At 37.6% G+C, this 15703-nt stretch overlaps 1 protein-coding gene and 1 pseudogene across 3 annotated transcripts; both read right to left on the bottom strand.

Annotated features, from left to right (window-relative positions):
• Positions 1 to 249: 249 nt before the first annotated feature.
• Positions 250 to 7548, bottom strand: LOC147830045 (serpin B4-like; annotated as a pseudogene).
• An 852-nt stretch (positions 7549 to 8400) lies between these two features.
• Positions 8401 to 15382, bottom strand: LOC101704857 (serpin B4). 3 transcript variants are annotated; one of them, XM_087191628.1, is made up of 9 exons: positions 15276 to 15294; positions 14548 to 14657; positions 14185 to 14339; positions 13678 to 13734; positions 12446 to 12574; positions 11669 to 11786; positions 10022 to 10164; positions 9650 to 9805; positions 8401 to 8877 (listed from the first exon to the last, which is right to left on the bottom strand). In XM_087191628.1, exons 3-9 carry the CDS (start codon positions 14221 to 14223, stop codon positions 8473 to 8475), a joined length of 1047 nt encoding a protein of 348 aa, XP_087047754.1. In that variant the 5' UTR covers positions 14224 to 14339; positions 14548 to 14657; positions 15276 to 15294; the 3' UTR covers positions 8401 to 8472. The 3 variants fall into 3 exon arrangements, with proteins under 3 accessions (XP_087047754.1, XP_021094937.1, XP_004858509.1); XM_021239278.2 differs by lacking the exon at positions 14185 to 14339 and having other exon boundaries at positions 15276 to 15382; XM_004858452.3 differs by lacking the exon at positions 14185 to 14339 and having other exon boundaries at positions 14548 to 14735; positions 15276 to 15318.
• Positions 15383 to 15703: the final 321 nt, after the last annotated feature.

The raw sequence follows: 15703 nt of genomic DNA, 5'->3' as shown, positions 1-15703 counted from the left end.
TCATCATTGGGAATTTGTACCTTTACATGATATATCTTGGTTCCTTTTCCCCGCTCCATTCCTCTGCCTTCCCTTCAACACCTCCACTCCTCACTATTTTCAAAAGCTTTGTTTCTGGCAAACATTGAGTTCTTAATGGTGTGTATGAGATTGGAAAGGAAAAGAAACCAAGAGAGTCTTCCTTCCAGCTATTAATTTACTGGAAGAACTAGTGAACATTTTTTCCAAATAGTGACAGAATAATGACATTCAAGGGGAAGAGACTCTGCCAAAGAAGTGTATGCAATTTTGCCTGATGAAGAATAGGAGAGGTTGATCACATTAAAAATCTTGATGTATTGGTGCTGATATTGGTCCAATTTCTATGTCAGCGGCACCTGTAGCCTTTTGTCTTCCCTCGTTCATCCCTACAAGGACTCATCCTTGACCCCAGACACCAGGTCATGCCCAAGAGGTCAACATTCTATTGTAGAAGGTGTCCATCATCCCCATGTCTTCTGATGTGGCCTTGAGGTTGTATCTCTCTTCCATTATAAATGCAGGTAGATGCAAATTCACCTCTCTCATCTTCATATTCTGTAGGCTTGTCCACTTCAGTGAGTTTATCTTCAAGCTATAAAAATGAAAAAAGAAAATGACATAATTAAATGGATGCCACCATACTTTAACAGTGAATGAATATATGAGAAATATTTAGCAATATATAGATAACACAGTTTATTAGATATTATTCTAATATACATATATAGCAGTCCTGGATATTTAATTATATATGTGTTATATATGATTACATATGTCTTATATATACATATATGTGTATATTCAAAAACAAATTGTTACATTACCTTATTTTGTGCAAATGACTTGTATATGTATTACTATTGCTTGAGATACCAGACTATTTTACGTGTCATTTTTAAAGACTTATTTTCTTATAGTCATTATTTATGATATGCTGAATATATAATGGACACTCCATTTTTAGATCTTTTTCTTGATACAGTTGTACACATTTCCCACATTAATATCTATTTCTCTCACCCAAGTATGAATTTTTGCATTTTAATATCATCAAATTGAAGTTTAATGTGCATATCTCTACTCATTTATTCACTAAGCCATCAATATTTGTCAAACTCTGTGCCAACATTTTTGTAATAAAAAGATAAATCATTGTTCTTTTTGTTGAGTTTTTCATTATTTTGAGGCATGTTTACTTAATGTCTTTAGACCTGGTGACTTAGGAAAAAGGCAGTGGAAGAAACATAGATACAAATTTTGCCCTCTGCAGGCCACCTACTTCATTTGGCAGCAGCACAACCATGCTCAGAGCTTTGTGTTTCTAAGGAATTTCCAGGATCTTGGTCTGCACATATTCCAGGAGGCAAAATTTAAGGAGTTCCTTTGCTTCATCATCTGCACAGATTTGTTTATACCTGCAGAAAATGAAGGCATCAGAAAAACACCAAGTGAGACATAGGACAAAGGAAGTAACTTTACATACTAAGATACAAACACATCCTTCTTCAAAGAGATAACCCAGGAATTTTGTGAAGTAGAAAAAAATATTTCCTCAGGTATCCCTAGGTAAATGAAGTTTTTAGACTTAAACAGCAAAACAATAGCCATGACACATTCCATTTTGTAATTGTAGTGTTACGTTTCTAATCCATGTTTAAATTTAACTGGTCAAGTATGGTATATGATGTGTGATCAAAACATATGGTGAGTATTTAAACTTACAAATTTATTACAGTAAAGCACATATTGCCATTAATGCCTTCAAAAGAATTCCCTTGCTTGGAACACACTTATCCTATCATTCTTGCCACTTTGTGAAGAAGCCCTGAAAAGTTCTGTTAGGAGAGCATCTTTTGTTGTGCCGTCATGGCTGCTTTGATGACTTCAACTGACTCAAAATATTTACCTTTCATGGTCCTTTTGACTGGAGGAAAGAGCCAGAAGACACCTGGTGCCAGATTCAGAGAATGAAGTGAATGAGGACATGCTGTAATTTATTCATGATCCTGCCTTTCTGTAGGATGGTACTCAGCAGAATAATTCATTATATATTTTAAAAATCATACTTTGTAGAAACTCAGGAAAGAGGACTTTCAGAAGTATTTCAGAATGTGGCAAGAATGATGGAACAATTGTGTTCAAAACAAAGGGAAGTATTTTCAGAGGGAGTAATGGCAATGTGTCTTTCCTGTAATAAATTTTAAAATTTAAATAAATGTTCACTATATATTTTGATTGGCTCTTGTAAATGCATTGTCTGGAAGATACTTTGGGAAACTTCATGATTGATCATGAATCTAGCCCTAACTCTACCCCTAACCTTAAGTGAAAATTTGAAAGCAAGTGACTGTGAAGAGATTAATTTTTCCTGAGACTTCTCATCACTAAATCCTTACATTTCTCATCTTTGTTTCCATTTTCCTTCCTAGGAATTCAGGATTCTTTTGGACTTCTCATTTCTCCTGCAGGGGTTTATTCAAGTTTGTACACTATGGGTACATCTCATTAGTCATGCACTTTCCATTAGCCATGCTCTCTTTGACTCCATTACTGCCACTTCATTAGTGGCATCTCATGACTCATACTTCTGCCCAACATTCTTCTTTCTCATAGAATAATCCCCAAATGCACATTTGACCATGCAATATTCCATGCTATGGGGTATTGTTGTGATAACTGAGCTGGTGTTCTATGGGTAAAAGCTCCCTGTCCAAGTCAGCGAGAACTCTTTTTCTCACTTTCTTCAATTGAGCCATTGAGAAATAAAGGACCCAAGGTTCAAATAAAAGTTGTGGAGGGTCAGGTGAAATGTATCTGAAGAAACTGGAAAGTCTTTTCTTTGTAGACCTTGTTGGCGCTCTTCAGCTCATATGATCAGTGGGTTTATTTAATTCAGAAAGAAGCTTTTGAAATTGGTGATATAGACTTTCTGGCTATTCAATGTTTGACATCAAAAAGGGTGCTCACTAAATTAGTTTGTCAATGTAAATAAATACTGAACTCCCATGAAGACTGTTAGACCGATACCTTAATGATGGGAATGTCAAAGATGACTTCTGGCTTATTCTACCTTAAGTAACCTAAGAATCCACCTTATAGTCAACTTCTTCCAGAAAAGTATTTCTGCCTACCCTAACTTACATCATTCTGCTCCCTTCTACACTAAAGATCCAGTGCCATTAGATTATCACTGGATTAAATAGTGAGGGTTAGCTTCCTAGCTAAATCTAGTTTCCCTAATGTCAAGAAGAATATTCCATTTCTAACAGATGTCAAAGATTTTGTATTTTGTGCTTGGATATTTGAAATATGTTATGAGAGGAAACCCTGTTATACCCTTTGGTGCTATAGTCTTTTGTCTTCCAAAGCACCTTGACTGTGATCTTGACTCTTCCCCGGTGATGGTCATTCTATGTATGTAAGAGCAATTTCTGCCTGCTACTTAGCGAATGAAAACAAACAGTTAACCTAAGTCTTACCAAATGAAAATAAGAATGTGGAAGGAATTAAATAACCTCTCCAAGGAGATATAAATGAGCAGATCCATGTTTCGAACCTAAACATATTCAAGCTTGGTTGAATCTGGAAACATGTATTTGTGAGTTAAGTGTTTGCATTACTAGAGCTCTAAAGCAACATATCTGCTAGCACTCATTTTCAAAAATATTTAACTTGTGCTTATTCCTCTTGGTCCTATTACAGAGTTAATAAAACCTGAGATATTTTAGAAGCAGTATTGTGATTATGATAATGATTACTTGATAGTAACTACATTTTTTTATGGCTTCATATTTACCAATGACCTGGTGATGTTTAAATTTACATGTATTGAATCAGATTGTTTCTTTATTCCTACTTACTGGGATGAGGTCACTGTTATGCAGAGTGCTTTTGTCTCACTGATGTTTACCATTTGTGAGGAGTGGAGCTGGAATTTAAATCCAGCCAGTCTGGCTCCAGATCCATGTTCATACATACAATGCTGACATTCTCTGAGTAAAAGAAAACATGAATGTAATAACTATGGAAATGCAATGTGAATCCACTGTGTATGTGCTAATCTCTTTTGTTTAGGGTTTCCCCTAAAAAATACCTTTCCTCATTTTAAGTGAAATTCTTGGGTTAAAGAATGACCTTCTCAGATACCTGAACCTCTCAAAAAAGTGAAGCATTTTGGGACTCACTCGATAGGTCTCAGCACTTTCTGTATTTTCTTTGATTTCATTGACATGAAGAAGATGGAAGAGAAGAGTATGGGAGAAGACAGTTTACTTAAAAGATATGTGTAAATCAGAGGAAACTAGAATTGTGGCATGATGCTATATGCCAGTAATTCCAGTGCAGTGGCAGGCTGAGGTAGGAAGATTATAAATGGGAGCCGAGCCTGGGAACTTTAGGGACTTAGGGAGACCCTTGGTCAAAAATATAAAATTGAAGAAGGACTAGATATGTAGCTCAGTGTGATATCATTTGGTCCAATTGCTGCCACCACACAAGTACACACCATGCACAAAAGCATGTACACATATGTGGAGAGACAGAATGAGAGAGAGCAAAAAAAAAAACTCTCAAAAAAGTGTAAAAAAAAGTAAAGAGAGCAACCTTTCTAATCTTCAGAGTTTGCATGTATACTTTGAAAACCATGCAAAGCTGGTTTATCATGAGAGCCTTCAAAGAACTTTTATCCATCCATCACTGAAAAAACATTTGATGATGTTACCCTTGGATTTAAGCCAAGGCATCACTTGCCTCAGTTGTCCTCCCATTGCAAGCTAATCACTCCTTGTTGGGCAGCTCTAGAAGTCTGTCTCAGCTCGAAAGATATCAAGACATAAGGAAACACATGGCAAGCATTTCAGGAGGGTTTTCTTTGTCCAACAGCTGTGGAGTCATGCCGTGATAGCAATGCCCACTTGGCATCATGTCCCACTGTCAGGCCACCAAATCTAACAATTTTTCTGTTTTCTAGCTGAGAAATAAGTCAAACCAGCTCTAAATATAATGATTCTGACATTCACCCTCTCAATTTTTTGTGTCCTCTAACTAGACCATTGCCATGGTAATGGTACTGTGATGCTGGTGGAGAGTAGAAGTTCTGATTCTATAATTTTCTGAAAGTTTGGAACAGATCAAGCTCAAATTTGGTGTTTGCGTCACTGAACGAACTCATGGTGATCTTGGTGTGAACAGGAACTCCTAGAAAAGCATCAGATTCATTACAGAATAACTGTATTGATGAAGCATTACTCCACACCAAAATTTCCTTAAAGGAAATGACCTATCTGCACTGTAGAATTCTGACAATTAAGGATTTTATTGGTTATGGTTTTCAAATCATCCACAATGGGCATGTGTTAATTTAACAATTAGAAGTTTCACAAAAGGACCATTCAAAAACAATTTTTCAAATAATTAATAGAACATTTTTATCTTTTTGTCATCACTGACTGTGATGTTTGGGTAGAATGGATGTGCAACAAGTGTGAAGATGAAGATCTCTGTGTATAACATTCAGCCAGCTCAAAAGAGACACCTCTTTGACTTTTCCTTCATGACTCTGTGGCTGACAGGCACTCACCCTACATGTTTGCAAGGGTGCATTTCTTTACTTGGAAATAAATTATTTGAGTAGAGGACAAATGAATTGAAGGAGGGACTTAAAGTTTTCCTTATCATAATTTTAATCAGATAGAATGAATCATATGCATGATAGGAAGAACATAATTTCCGTGATTGTCAAAGAGAGTTCATATCATTAAACCTTAGCATTCGAAGCACTTTCCTGAGTTCCTGTAGGAAGCAGAAATGAGCAGGGAGCCTGTAAGCCTCTTCATAGTGTTGCTGAGATCCTTAATGGATACCTTTCCTTTTGCCACCTCTATCTCATCTTTGCTGCTGGCTTTTCAAGTAAACCAACTTTAGGTTTCTCAAACAAGTTAACTTTTGCCTTTAGATCTCCTTTATAAAGGTCTGTGTGTTGAGTCCCTGTATGAGATTGTGAGGTACAAGTTCACTGATTTGAATCGGGGTATAGACTAATGGAGTGGTGATGGACTAAAGAATTAGTCCAAAGATAGAAGAAAAAGAAACAGAAAACATGAAAAGATGAAAACTCCACATGTGAAAAATGTAATCTCCTCAGTCGAGTTGAAACTCATAGGACACTGCTCTTTCAGGAGTCATCCTGCCATTACTCATGCTTTTGTAGGTTAGTAAAATATATGCCACAGAATTTCCTGAACCTTACTTGTTGGTCAAGGATATGTTCCCACCATTGTGTAGATGCAAATCAAGGAGAATATTTGATTACTTCATTTTGTGCAGGATGTGCTTGTGCATGTGTACAGGGAAGTGCTTAGTGCAGGAGATTCATCAAACATCAGATAGTACAATATTGTGTCAGTTACTCTATTTCCTTGGTTCTCTCTAAGACAAAGGCCTAGATATGTATGTATTAAAAGTCTCAGAACAAGATTAATGGGCTTTCTCTTTTACTTTCCACAGACAAAAATACAATAAGTTTTTTAAAAATTTGGAGAATTAGTCTCATATATGAATGCATCATGGATAAAAATATCATATCACCTCCACCGAACTCCTCCACTTTTTACCCCACCAACACTAATCAGGATACACATAGTGTTCTATGTTTTAATGAAAACAAACCTTGTTCCCCCATTGACCTCTCATACTCAATTTCTGATTCCTTGTAGCATTCTTAATTCATTGCCAAGAAACATCATTATCGATACTTCCCTTTCCTAGAACTGGTCTTTTCCTCTTTAATTTATCTGACATATGGATTTCTACCAGTAACTGCATACCCCTTATATTGTCTTATGAATATCTACTCATTTCCCTAGCCATACATCATGAATCCAAGAGACATGGTTCTTTGTTTACTTCACACTATCATTTATAGTCATTGCTCTTTTGCTGTCTCCAGTTTGCCATTTTAATTTTTAGAAAACATGTCTGCAGCAGGTCTATATTCCTTTCATAAGCCTATGTATTTGACACTGGGGACAGGGATAATTGTGGTACTGAAGGGCCCAGGAACCTCGGTAGCCCTGCAAACCTGTGTGCTCATCAGGTTATGACCTCTTGGTCCCAGGACCAAGAGCTCTGGAGCTTGTCAGGTGTCCATGTCCAGGACAGAATCATCTGAATGTCTCTGCTTGTGAAGTCACCCGTCAAGGGAATCTGCCATGAGTGAAGAGTCAGGGGAACCAAATTCTGCCTGTCTCAGGCAATGTGCTCCCAAATGCAGCCCCACAGGAACCCACACACTGCTTATCTCACTCTGTGTCACAGAGGTTGAGCCAACAGTTTTACATGGAAGCACCTTCCTCTTTTCCCACCTCTCAGATTTCACTTTCCCCTGCCTACAGCTCTTGGAGGGTTTGTGTTGGTCACTACCTTGGGTGACACATTATTGTTTCCCATGTGCATGGCCTCTAGGTCAGTGAAGAGAAGAGCTGTTGGGATTTGGGAAGATAAAAAATGCAGACACTTCTGATCACCCATGGCAGTAAGTTCAGACAATGGGACCCTTCTTAAGATGGCTCCCCTTTACAGCTTCAGAAGAACAAGCTGCGAAGTGTCCACAAACCGTTTACCAGCGCCAGTTCCCTATGCAGATCCCAGGGTCCTGTTTCGTCACACTGCTTGTCTGCTTTGTGCTGGACTCTGTACCGTGGAGATTACAGAGACCCTGCCACTCATAGCCACACCACGGGGTACTTCCTCTCCTCCACCAAGCAACAGAGCACTCTGTGTCAGGATACTCCGTATCTTTTATTTTTGCAAACACCAGTATTCTGGGTTCAGCGAGGCACTGACTCTCTCCGTGTGCACTCCAGCAATTTCCTAGTAATCTCAGCCTGGAGATGGGGCCACACACCTTGATTTGATTCAGTCTTCTGGAGCAGCAGGGAGGTTCTGAGTGTCTCTAATCCACCATCTCACTCCTCCCTGATGAATATATTCCTAACTTATCTTTCTCATATGTGATTGGCCACTTACATTTTGTTGAATAGGAAAAAGTTAGATGAACAATTTATTTGACTAGGTCATTATTTTGTTGATAACATAATTTATCAATATTTAATAATGTAACAGGGCTAGTTACCACTATATTTAATCAGTTTGAAGAGAAATATGATTTGTTCTTACTAATTCAAAACAAGGAAAAACCAAAATCATGTCAAATTTAGAATATTGAGTATTGAAATACTCTTTTATTTTAACATAGAACATTTAGTCCTCATGAATGTTTTCATAGAAAATACAGTGGATTTAAAAATGTCTGTAGAAAAAGAAACAGAAAGTCTTATTGAATTCTATAAGCCTGGAAAAAAACTAAGCCAAGAGAGCCTATTATTTGTAGTCATCAATTTATTGGAACAACTCTGTGAACTTTTTTCCCAAAGCGTGACAGAGTAATGATGTTTAAGGGGAAGAGACTCTGCCAAAGAAGAGGATGGTATTGTTTTCATTTTGTTTGATGAAAAATAGGAAAGGGTGATCACAATGGAAGTTTTGATATACTCGTGATGAAGTTTTAACCACTGTAACGCCAGCAGCACCTGCAGCTTCTGTCCCTTCTTCATTAACCTCCACAAAGGACTTGTGCCGGACCTTAGATACCACTAAACCCTTGACTCCGGTCATGCCTGAAAGGTCAGCATGTTGTGGACTGAAGGCTTTTACCATTCCCATGTCTTCCAATACGGTTTTAAGGTCGTAGCTCTCTTTCACTTTGAACCTAGGTAGTTGTAAATTCACCCTTGTTGTATTCATATTTTGTAGGCTCGTCCACTTTATTAATTTCTCACCAGTAAGTCCATCTTCAAGCTAAAAAAACAATGAAAAACATGAAACCAACATGACTAACTGCAGTCCTCTCCTGCACTTTGAGAATGAATTGAATATGTGGAAATCTTTATTCTAGCAATAAATTTAATACACCGATGATTCAGTTTATGACATACTATTCTAGTGAGCAGAAATAGCAGTCCAGAGTATGTTTATTTGATGATATAAGTACTTATGTATATATGTACATTCAAAGCTAAGTCATTATATTACCTTATTTTGTACAAAGTAAACTATTTATCATTGCTCTTTATGTTACCAACCTATTTTATGTGTCATTTTAGATACTCTCAGTTTTCTGATACTCAATATTTATTGCATATTGTAGTTGTAGTGTATGCTCTATATTTTAGGGAGTCCTGGGGATCGAACTTGGGAGCTTGCACTTTCCAGGAAGGTGGTGGAACCCCTGAGCTACATCCCGGCCCTATGCTCTATTTTAAATCTTTTGTTCGCCATATTTGTAAACATTTCTCACATTACTATTTCTCTCCACCAAGTATATGTTATTGCCTTTCAATACTGTCAAATTGAAATTTAATGTATATGACACTATTCAATTCTTGATTAACTGACGGTTAGTACATGTCAGACTCTATGTTACAATATTTGTAATGAAAAGATAAATCATCATTCCTTGTGTTGAAATTCTCACTATGTTGAGGCACCTTTCTCTAAAAGCTTTTCCCTTCCTGGTGACTTAGGAAAACAAAATGACAATAGAATGCCAAAATGTAGGTGCAAGTTTTACCTGCTGCAGGCCATCTACTTCATTTGGCAGCAACACCACCATGCTCAGAGCTTTGCCTTTGTAAGGTATTTCCACCATCTTGGCCTGCACATCTTCCAAGGAGGCAAATTTGAGATGGTTGCTTTGTTCCATCATCTGCACAGATTTGCTGGTATCCTACAATAAATGAAAGCATCAAGCAAACACCAAATTAGCCACAATGCAAGTTTCTTCAGGCACTGCTAACTAAATAAATTTTCAAGAATAAATAATGAAACAAGACTCATGACACATTTTATTTTTTATCTATACTGGTATACTGATCACATAGGTTTAAATGTAACTTACTATACAAAGCTACTTTGTATTAAGGAAATAAAATATAGTCAATACCTTGTTCAGCCAAAATTTTCCTTCTACAGTATTTTCTTCATTAAATTTCAGATCCCAGTTCCCTTTGAAATAAACTGCATTCACTAGAACCAATTTGACGTCACTCTGAAGAGCCCCATCAGGAAATAAATCCTTGATCTTTTCTGTAAAAGAAAAAGAAAAAAATCTGTCAAGGAAGGTACAATTTGCTTGTCTGAAAGATAAGATGATCATTAATTATTCACAGCAGTGACTGCTTTAGAGATTTGTAGATCTGTTCACCAAGTGCATTCCTCTGCATTGTGGCAGCTTAAGAATTAACTCTGATAGAGATGCCAATACTTAAGCTGGGAAAGTGTTTTAGGCTCTGTGTCAATAAGTGATTACAGTCATTTCGCACTGAGTGCTGATAAACAGATTTCATCTACTCTGTCCATTTATCTTTGTCATTCCTCCCTCTCCATCGTCCTTTTTAGCATTCCAATTTGGGGGGCACTACTCAGAGGAAATAGAGCTTGATCATTCTTTAGGACTAGTAGCATGAGCTTTATCTTATGAAACCCATAGGTTGGGCTAACATACATTCCTTGGGGTATCTTCTTATTCATTCTCATGTGGAACTGCCTGCCATAAGCTTGGCCTGTGTAAGAGGTAATTGATAAGTAGGTGACCATGTATGGAGCATTATTAAGTTCTCTGCCATGGATGGAGAAGTTATTTGTGATAATAATTGTAGGAGGTATGAGTGAAGGTGTAGTCCACTCAGTTCCAGCTTACCTGGAATGATATGTAGGTTACTGGAGGGCTGTTTGTTTCCCCACTAGTGAAAGGAATCCTATCTAATGATCTTAAAGGTCCTGCTATGGTTGGAATACTGTTATGTTTCCCCAAGAGGCTTATAGCATACAAGGCTTATATCCAGATGGGCTTTGGGAAATGCCTGGATACGGAAGACTCTTTATTCCTCAGTAGGTTAATCCATGGATGAGATCATAATTTAACTGTAATTTAATGGAATTCTTAAGAGGTGATGTATGCAAATTGTGGGGACTAGTTGAAAGGAGTGAGTCATAGAAATGTGATCTATACTGGTTCCTAACCCTTACCTTCTGGCTTTCTCACCCTCTCTGCATCCTAAGTGCCGTGAGGTGAGCGCTTTTTGCCTGCTGCAACATTCTGCCATGATATTTCTGCCTCACTTTAGATCTAAAACAACAGCACTGGCTAAGTCTGGACTGAAACTTCTGGAACTGTGACCCAAAATAAATTAACCTCCCCTTCTAAGTTGTTTATGTCAGGTATTTTGTCACAGTGATGGAAGTTGACTAATACAGATCTCTAACATAAAGCTGGCTGTAATTTACATTAAAGGATGGGATGGCAAAATGGGCTTAGTAGAGATTGGAATCTACAAGGAAATTGTCACCCAAACATTCTTCAGCTGTGTTTGCATAGAACTGGCTTTCTGTGATTCCTTTCCTGGCTCTCATTTGCACTCTCATTCATGTGGGCCATCCCACCATCTGGAGTGCTCCTCCATCCTCTCTGCAAACCTGTCCTAATATCCCACTTCAGCACCACACCTGTGTCAGCAACACACGTGTGTCAGACACAGGACTCACTCCCAGTTACTTAAATGGTTCTATGAGTGGCCCTTCCATTATCTACCATGTGTTTGTTTCTCCACCCAGGTATTAATTTTCTTCCGACTTTCTTCTGCAGCATTTGCAAAATCAACAGATTCCATGTCAGCCAGGTAAAATTTCTTAATGTCATCCACATAGTCCTTTGAGAAATAAGAGAAGAAAGGAACAATTAAGAGTGACTTGTGCGTTATCAAATTGAATTACTAATGATTGCAGTCAGCTAAGTCCAGACCCTGACCAAATCCATTATTTCTTGCATGTTTTTGTGTGGATGCCATATAGGCAGTGTGAAAAGGGAGCCCAGGTCATTGAAAGTAAAATCCTTCTGCCAAAATCCCTCAGGGGAGGAGGCTATGGCCTGCAAATGTTAAAGCTTGTTACTCTGAAGGAGATGAATTGCTGCTGAGAATTCTCATCAGAGGATTCTATTTGGTTTATATCTTCCATCCTGGGAATTAAATATTCTTTGGTACTTCCCACTTTTTTCCCTCAGGGATTCTTCCAAGGCTGGCCATCCCAGAATTATCCCATTACCCAGAATTTTCCACTTAAAATATGTTCTCTCTGATTATGTCAGTGCTGGTTCATCATGACATCTTGAGACTAACTCTGGTACTCCACATCCTCCTTTCTCATAAAATAATCCCTAAACTCTCACATTGCCAGAGCTTGGAACAGTCTAGTAAGATATTGTTGGAACTGATACTTTTTGGGGAAATGTTGTCCATATCAGTCAGCCAGGATCATGTAATTGGTAGACGATCTAGATGAAAATTGTGGAGGGCCAGGCAAAATTTACCTGAAGAAATTGGCAATTATTTTCTTTGTAGATCTTGTTGGCACTCTTCAGTTCATATGCATCAGTGGGTTTATTCCACTCAGTCAGAAGCTTTTGAAATTGGAGATGCACACTTCCTGAATTTTCACCCTTCAACATGAAAAAGTGCTCATTGCATTAGTATTTAGCGCATTACATGCTAAACCCCTGCGAAGTCTGTTATTCAATACTTATTTGTTGAAAGATAACTACTTTCTCATTCCACAATATTTGTGATATTTTGTCTCATGTAACCTTAATAAATCCACCTTAATTTCTTTTTCTTTCAGGACATTCTTTCTGCCTGCTGTAAAATACTCATATCTGTTTTCTGTTGAACTAAACTTTCAGCCTGTTGGATTGTCAATGATTTCAATAGTTAGATTTTATCTTCCTGGCTAAACTCTATGTTCTCTTGAAAAATAGCATAATTCATTTCCTACAGCCTTCAAAGATTCAGTTATGCTGAAATCTAGATACTTTACATTAAAATATGAAGCCTTCTTGTGGTATCCTCGGTGGTATACTTTTCTGTCTTCTAAGACACTTTGATCTGTGGCCCTTTCTGTCTTTGCATGTAAGAGTGATGGATGCCTCCAGCTAAGGTCTTGGGACAGGTGATCTAAGTCTTATCAAAAGGAAATAAGAAAGCTGAGAGAATTAAATGTCCTCTCCAAAGAGACTAGATTAGAAGAGCCAAGTTTTAAACCTGAGCCTATTTGACTTTGGATATTATTTGCTAGCTAAGAGATTTGTTAATTAAGATTGAATTATTTTAGTAGTATTATTATGCTTATGATAATTGTCATTTAATATTAACTGAAGTTTATTATGAGTTCCTATTTATGACACTGAAGCAGTGTTTGTAAATGTTTGCATGAGTTGATTCAGATTCTATTTTAATTCATTTTACTGGGATGAGGTGACTGTGACTCAGAGCATTAGTGTGCTTGTAATGTTCATCATTTGTGAGGAGCAGATCTGGAATTTGAACCCAGCCTGTTTGGCTTCAGACTTACTTTCATTAATACTATGTCAGTCTTCTCTGATTGAAACAAAAACGTGAGAATGTTAATTGTATAAATGAAATGAATATACTCTCTGTGTTCTTATGTCATGTTTAGGGTTTTCCAAAGTTACCTTTTTGCAGTTCATGTTAAATTCCCACTCAGATATCTGAAGCAGTCCTACAATGAAAGAGCTCAGGTACTCACCTGATTGGTTTGAGTTTTTTCTGTTGACTTCTCTGTGATTTCATTGAAGTGAAGGACCTGGAAGAGACAGGAAATGGGACCAAAAAATCTTCCTCAAGAGATCTGTGTAACTCAGAGGAAAGAAAACCAGAAAAGTGAATAGTTTTGGAGCATGCCTGTAATCTTAGCACTCTGGGAGACTGAGGCAGAAGGATCACAAGTAGAAGCCCACCCTGCACTGTTTCCAATTTTTTTAGTATATGTGCTGCCGAAGCGAGCATCACCCTGCACTCTTTAGCATGTTACAGATAAGCAGACTGAAAAAAAAATTAAAAGGGCAAGAAATGCAAGAAATGAAAGTCAATGCAATGGACTGCTCCAACCCCCCTCAACAGGTGCAGTGAGGTTTAGAACAAAACCGTAAAAACAAATGAAAAAAACAAATAAAAAAATTTAAAGAAACAGAAAATATCCCCAAACTTCAGGGTACGAGTGTGGTCTTCGCAAAACCTCATCAAAGCCAGTTACCAGATACTTCAAGGAATGTTCATCCATGTACTCATTCATGGTTGAGGAGCCCTCTGGTGATGTATCCCTTGGATTTACATCCAAGCATCCCTTATGTCAGTAGTCCTCAAGTGTTAAGCTCCTCTCTCATTGCTGAGCAGTTGTAGATCAACTCACTTTCCAAATAATAGCAGGACACAAGGAAGAAAATGGCAAATATTAGGGGAGTGCTTCCTCTGTCCCATAGCTCTGTGATCACACGGTCATGGGAACGCTTGCTCAGTGTCCTGTTCCACCCATCAGACCACCAGATCCACACATCTGTGCACATGCTCGCCAACAGAAAAGTTGTACAGGTCTAAATATAATGGTTCTGACACTCACCTTCTCAATTTCCTTTGCAGTATTTCCTTTGGCCCCTAAGTAGACCATGGCTAATGCCGCTGAGATGCTGGCAGGGGAGTAGAAGACATTGCCTTTTGATTTTCTTAATGCTAGAAACAGATCAAGTGCAAACTTGGTGTTTGCTTCGTTGAGTGAACTCATAGTGAACTTAGTGTGACGTGGAACTCCTAGAAAGCATAGGATTCATGTCAATATAACCTTATTGATGGAGCATCACTCTGCAGCAAAATTTCCTTGAAGAAAATAACATATTTGGGTTCCTGGTTTCTACCAATTATGGTTTTTATTAGTGTTACTTTTCAAGCCTTTCAGAATAAAATATTCCTGAAAACACTATTTAAAAAATACTTTTGTAGAAGAAATAATAGGACATCTTTATCTTTTCTTTATCACTGTCTGTATAAGCACAAAGGTAGAAAAGCTTGTAACAAAGGCCAAGAGGATGACCCCTGTGGATCATGTCCAGGGAGCTCTCAACAGACAGCTCTGATTTTTCTGTCAAGGGTCTATTGTTGTTAAGCACTCTAAGTGCTTATAACGATATATTTGCTTAGAAATAAATTGTTTAGGTAAAGGATAAAGTTTTAATTTTTCCATGTCACAATAAGTATAATGCAATCAGTTTTATGCTTAATATAAAATACAACATTGTTATGATTCTCAAAAGCAACTCATATCATTGAGCTGAAGTAGCTGGAAGGACTTACCTTTATACCTTGGGAAAGTGAATGTGAGCAGGGAGCCTGTGAGCCTCTGTGTTTTAAATGGTGAGATACTGAATATATATCTCTCCTCTTGCCTCCTTTGTGTAACTTCCCTTGGTATTTCAAGTAAAGCAACTTTGGATTTCTCAACCAAGTTACTCTTCCTCATTCTGAGCATGCAAATTTATGAATAGGGCATGTTCAGATACTGCCACTATACATCCTGTTGCTGTAGAAACAAAATTTAGATCGTCAATCATTGGTAATCTTTGACTCACTTGGAGGGTATATTGTACTTTTCTAGTACCGCTGAGCATGAGTATAAATTTGAAATTCTACTGTCCTCTTTTCCATTGACTCCATCCCTCCATACATTCTCACAACCTCAGAAAGAATCTTACTTTTTGATGGGTTGATTGACTTTAAGGCAT

This window comes from Heterocephalus glaber, unplaced genomic scaffold (assembly GCF_053883595.1).
Source record: "Heterocephalus glaber isolate CG9 unplaced genomic scaffold, H.glaber_assembly_v1.0 deba00000331, whole genome shotgun sequence".
Lineage (NCBI taxonomy): Eukaryota > Metazoa > Chordata > Mammalia > Rodentia > Bathyergidae > Heterocephalus > Heterocephalus glaber.
This window is presented reverse-complemented; position numbering and strand designations above follow the sequence as displayed.

Coding starts and splice junctions, on each gene's coding strand:
- LOC101704857 (XM_004858452.3), bottom strand. CDS start 14,709: ATGAGTTCACTCAACGAAGCAAACACCAAGTTTGCACTTGATCTGTTT. Junction 12,575..13,677: donor AAAAAACTCAAACCAATCAG/GTGAGTACCTGA, acceptor TTCATGTTGAAG/GGTGAAAATTCAGGAAGTGT. Junction 11,787..12,445: donor ATAATTGCCAATTTCTTCAG/GTAAATTTTGCC, acceptor TATTTCTCAAAG/GACTATGTGGATGACATTAA.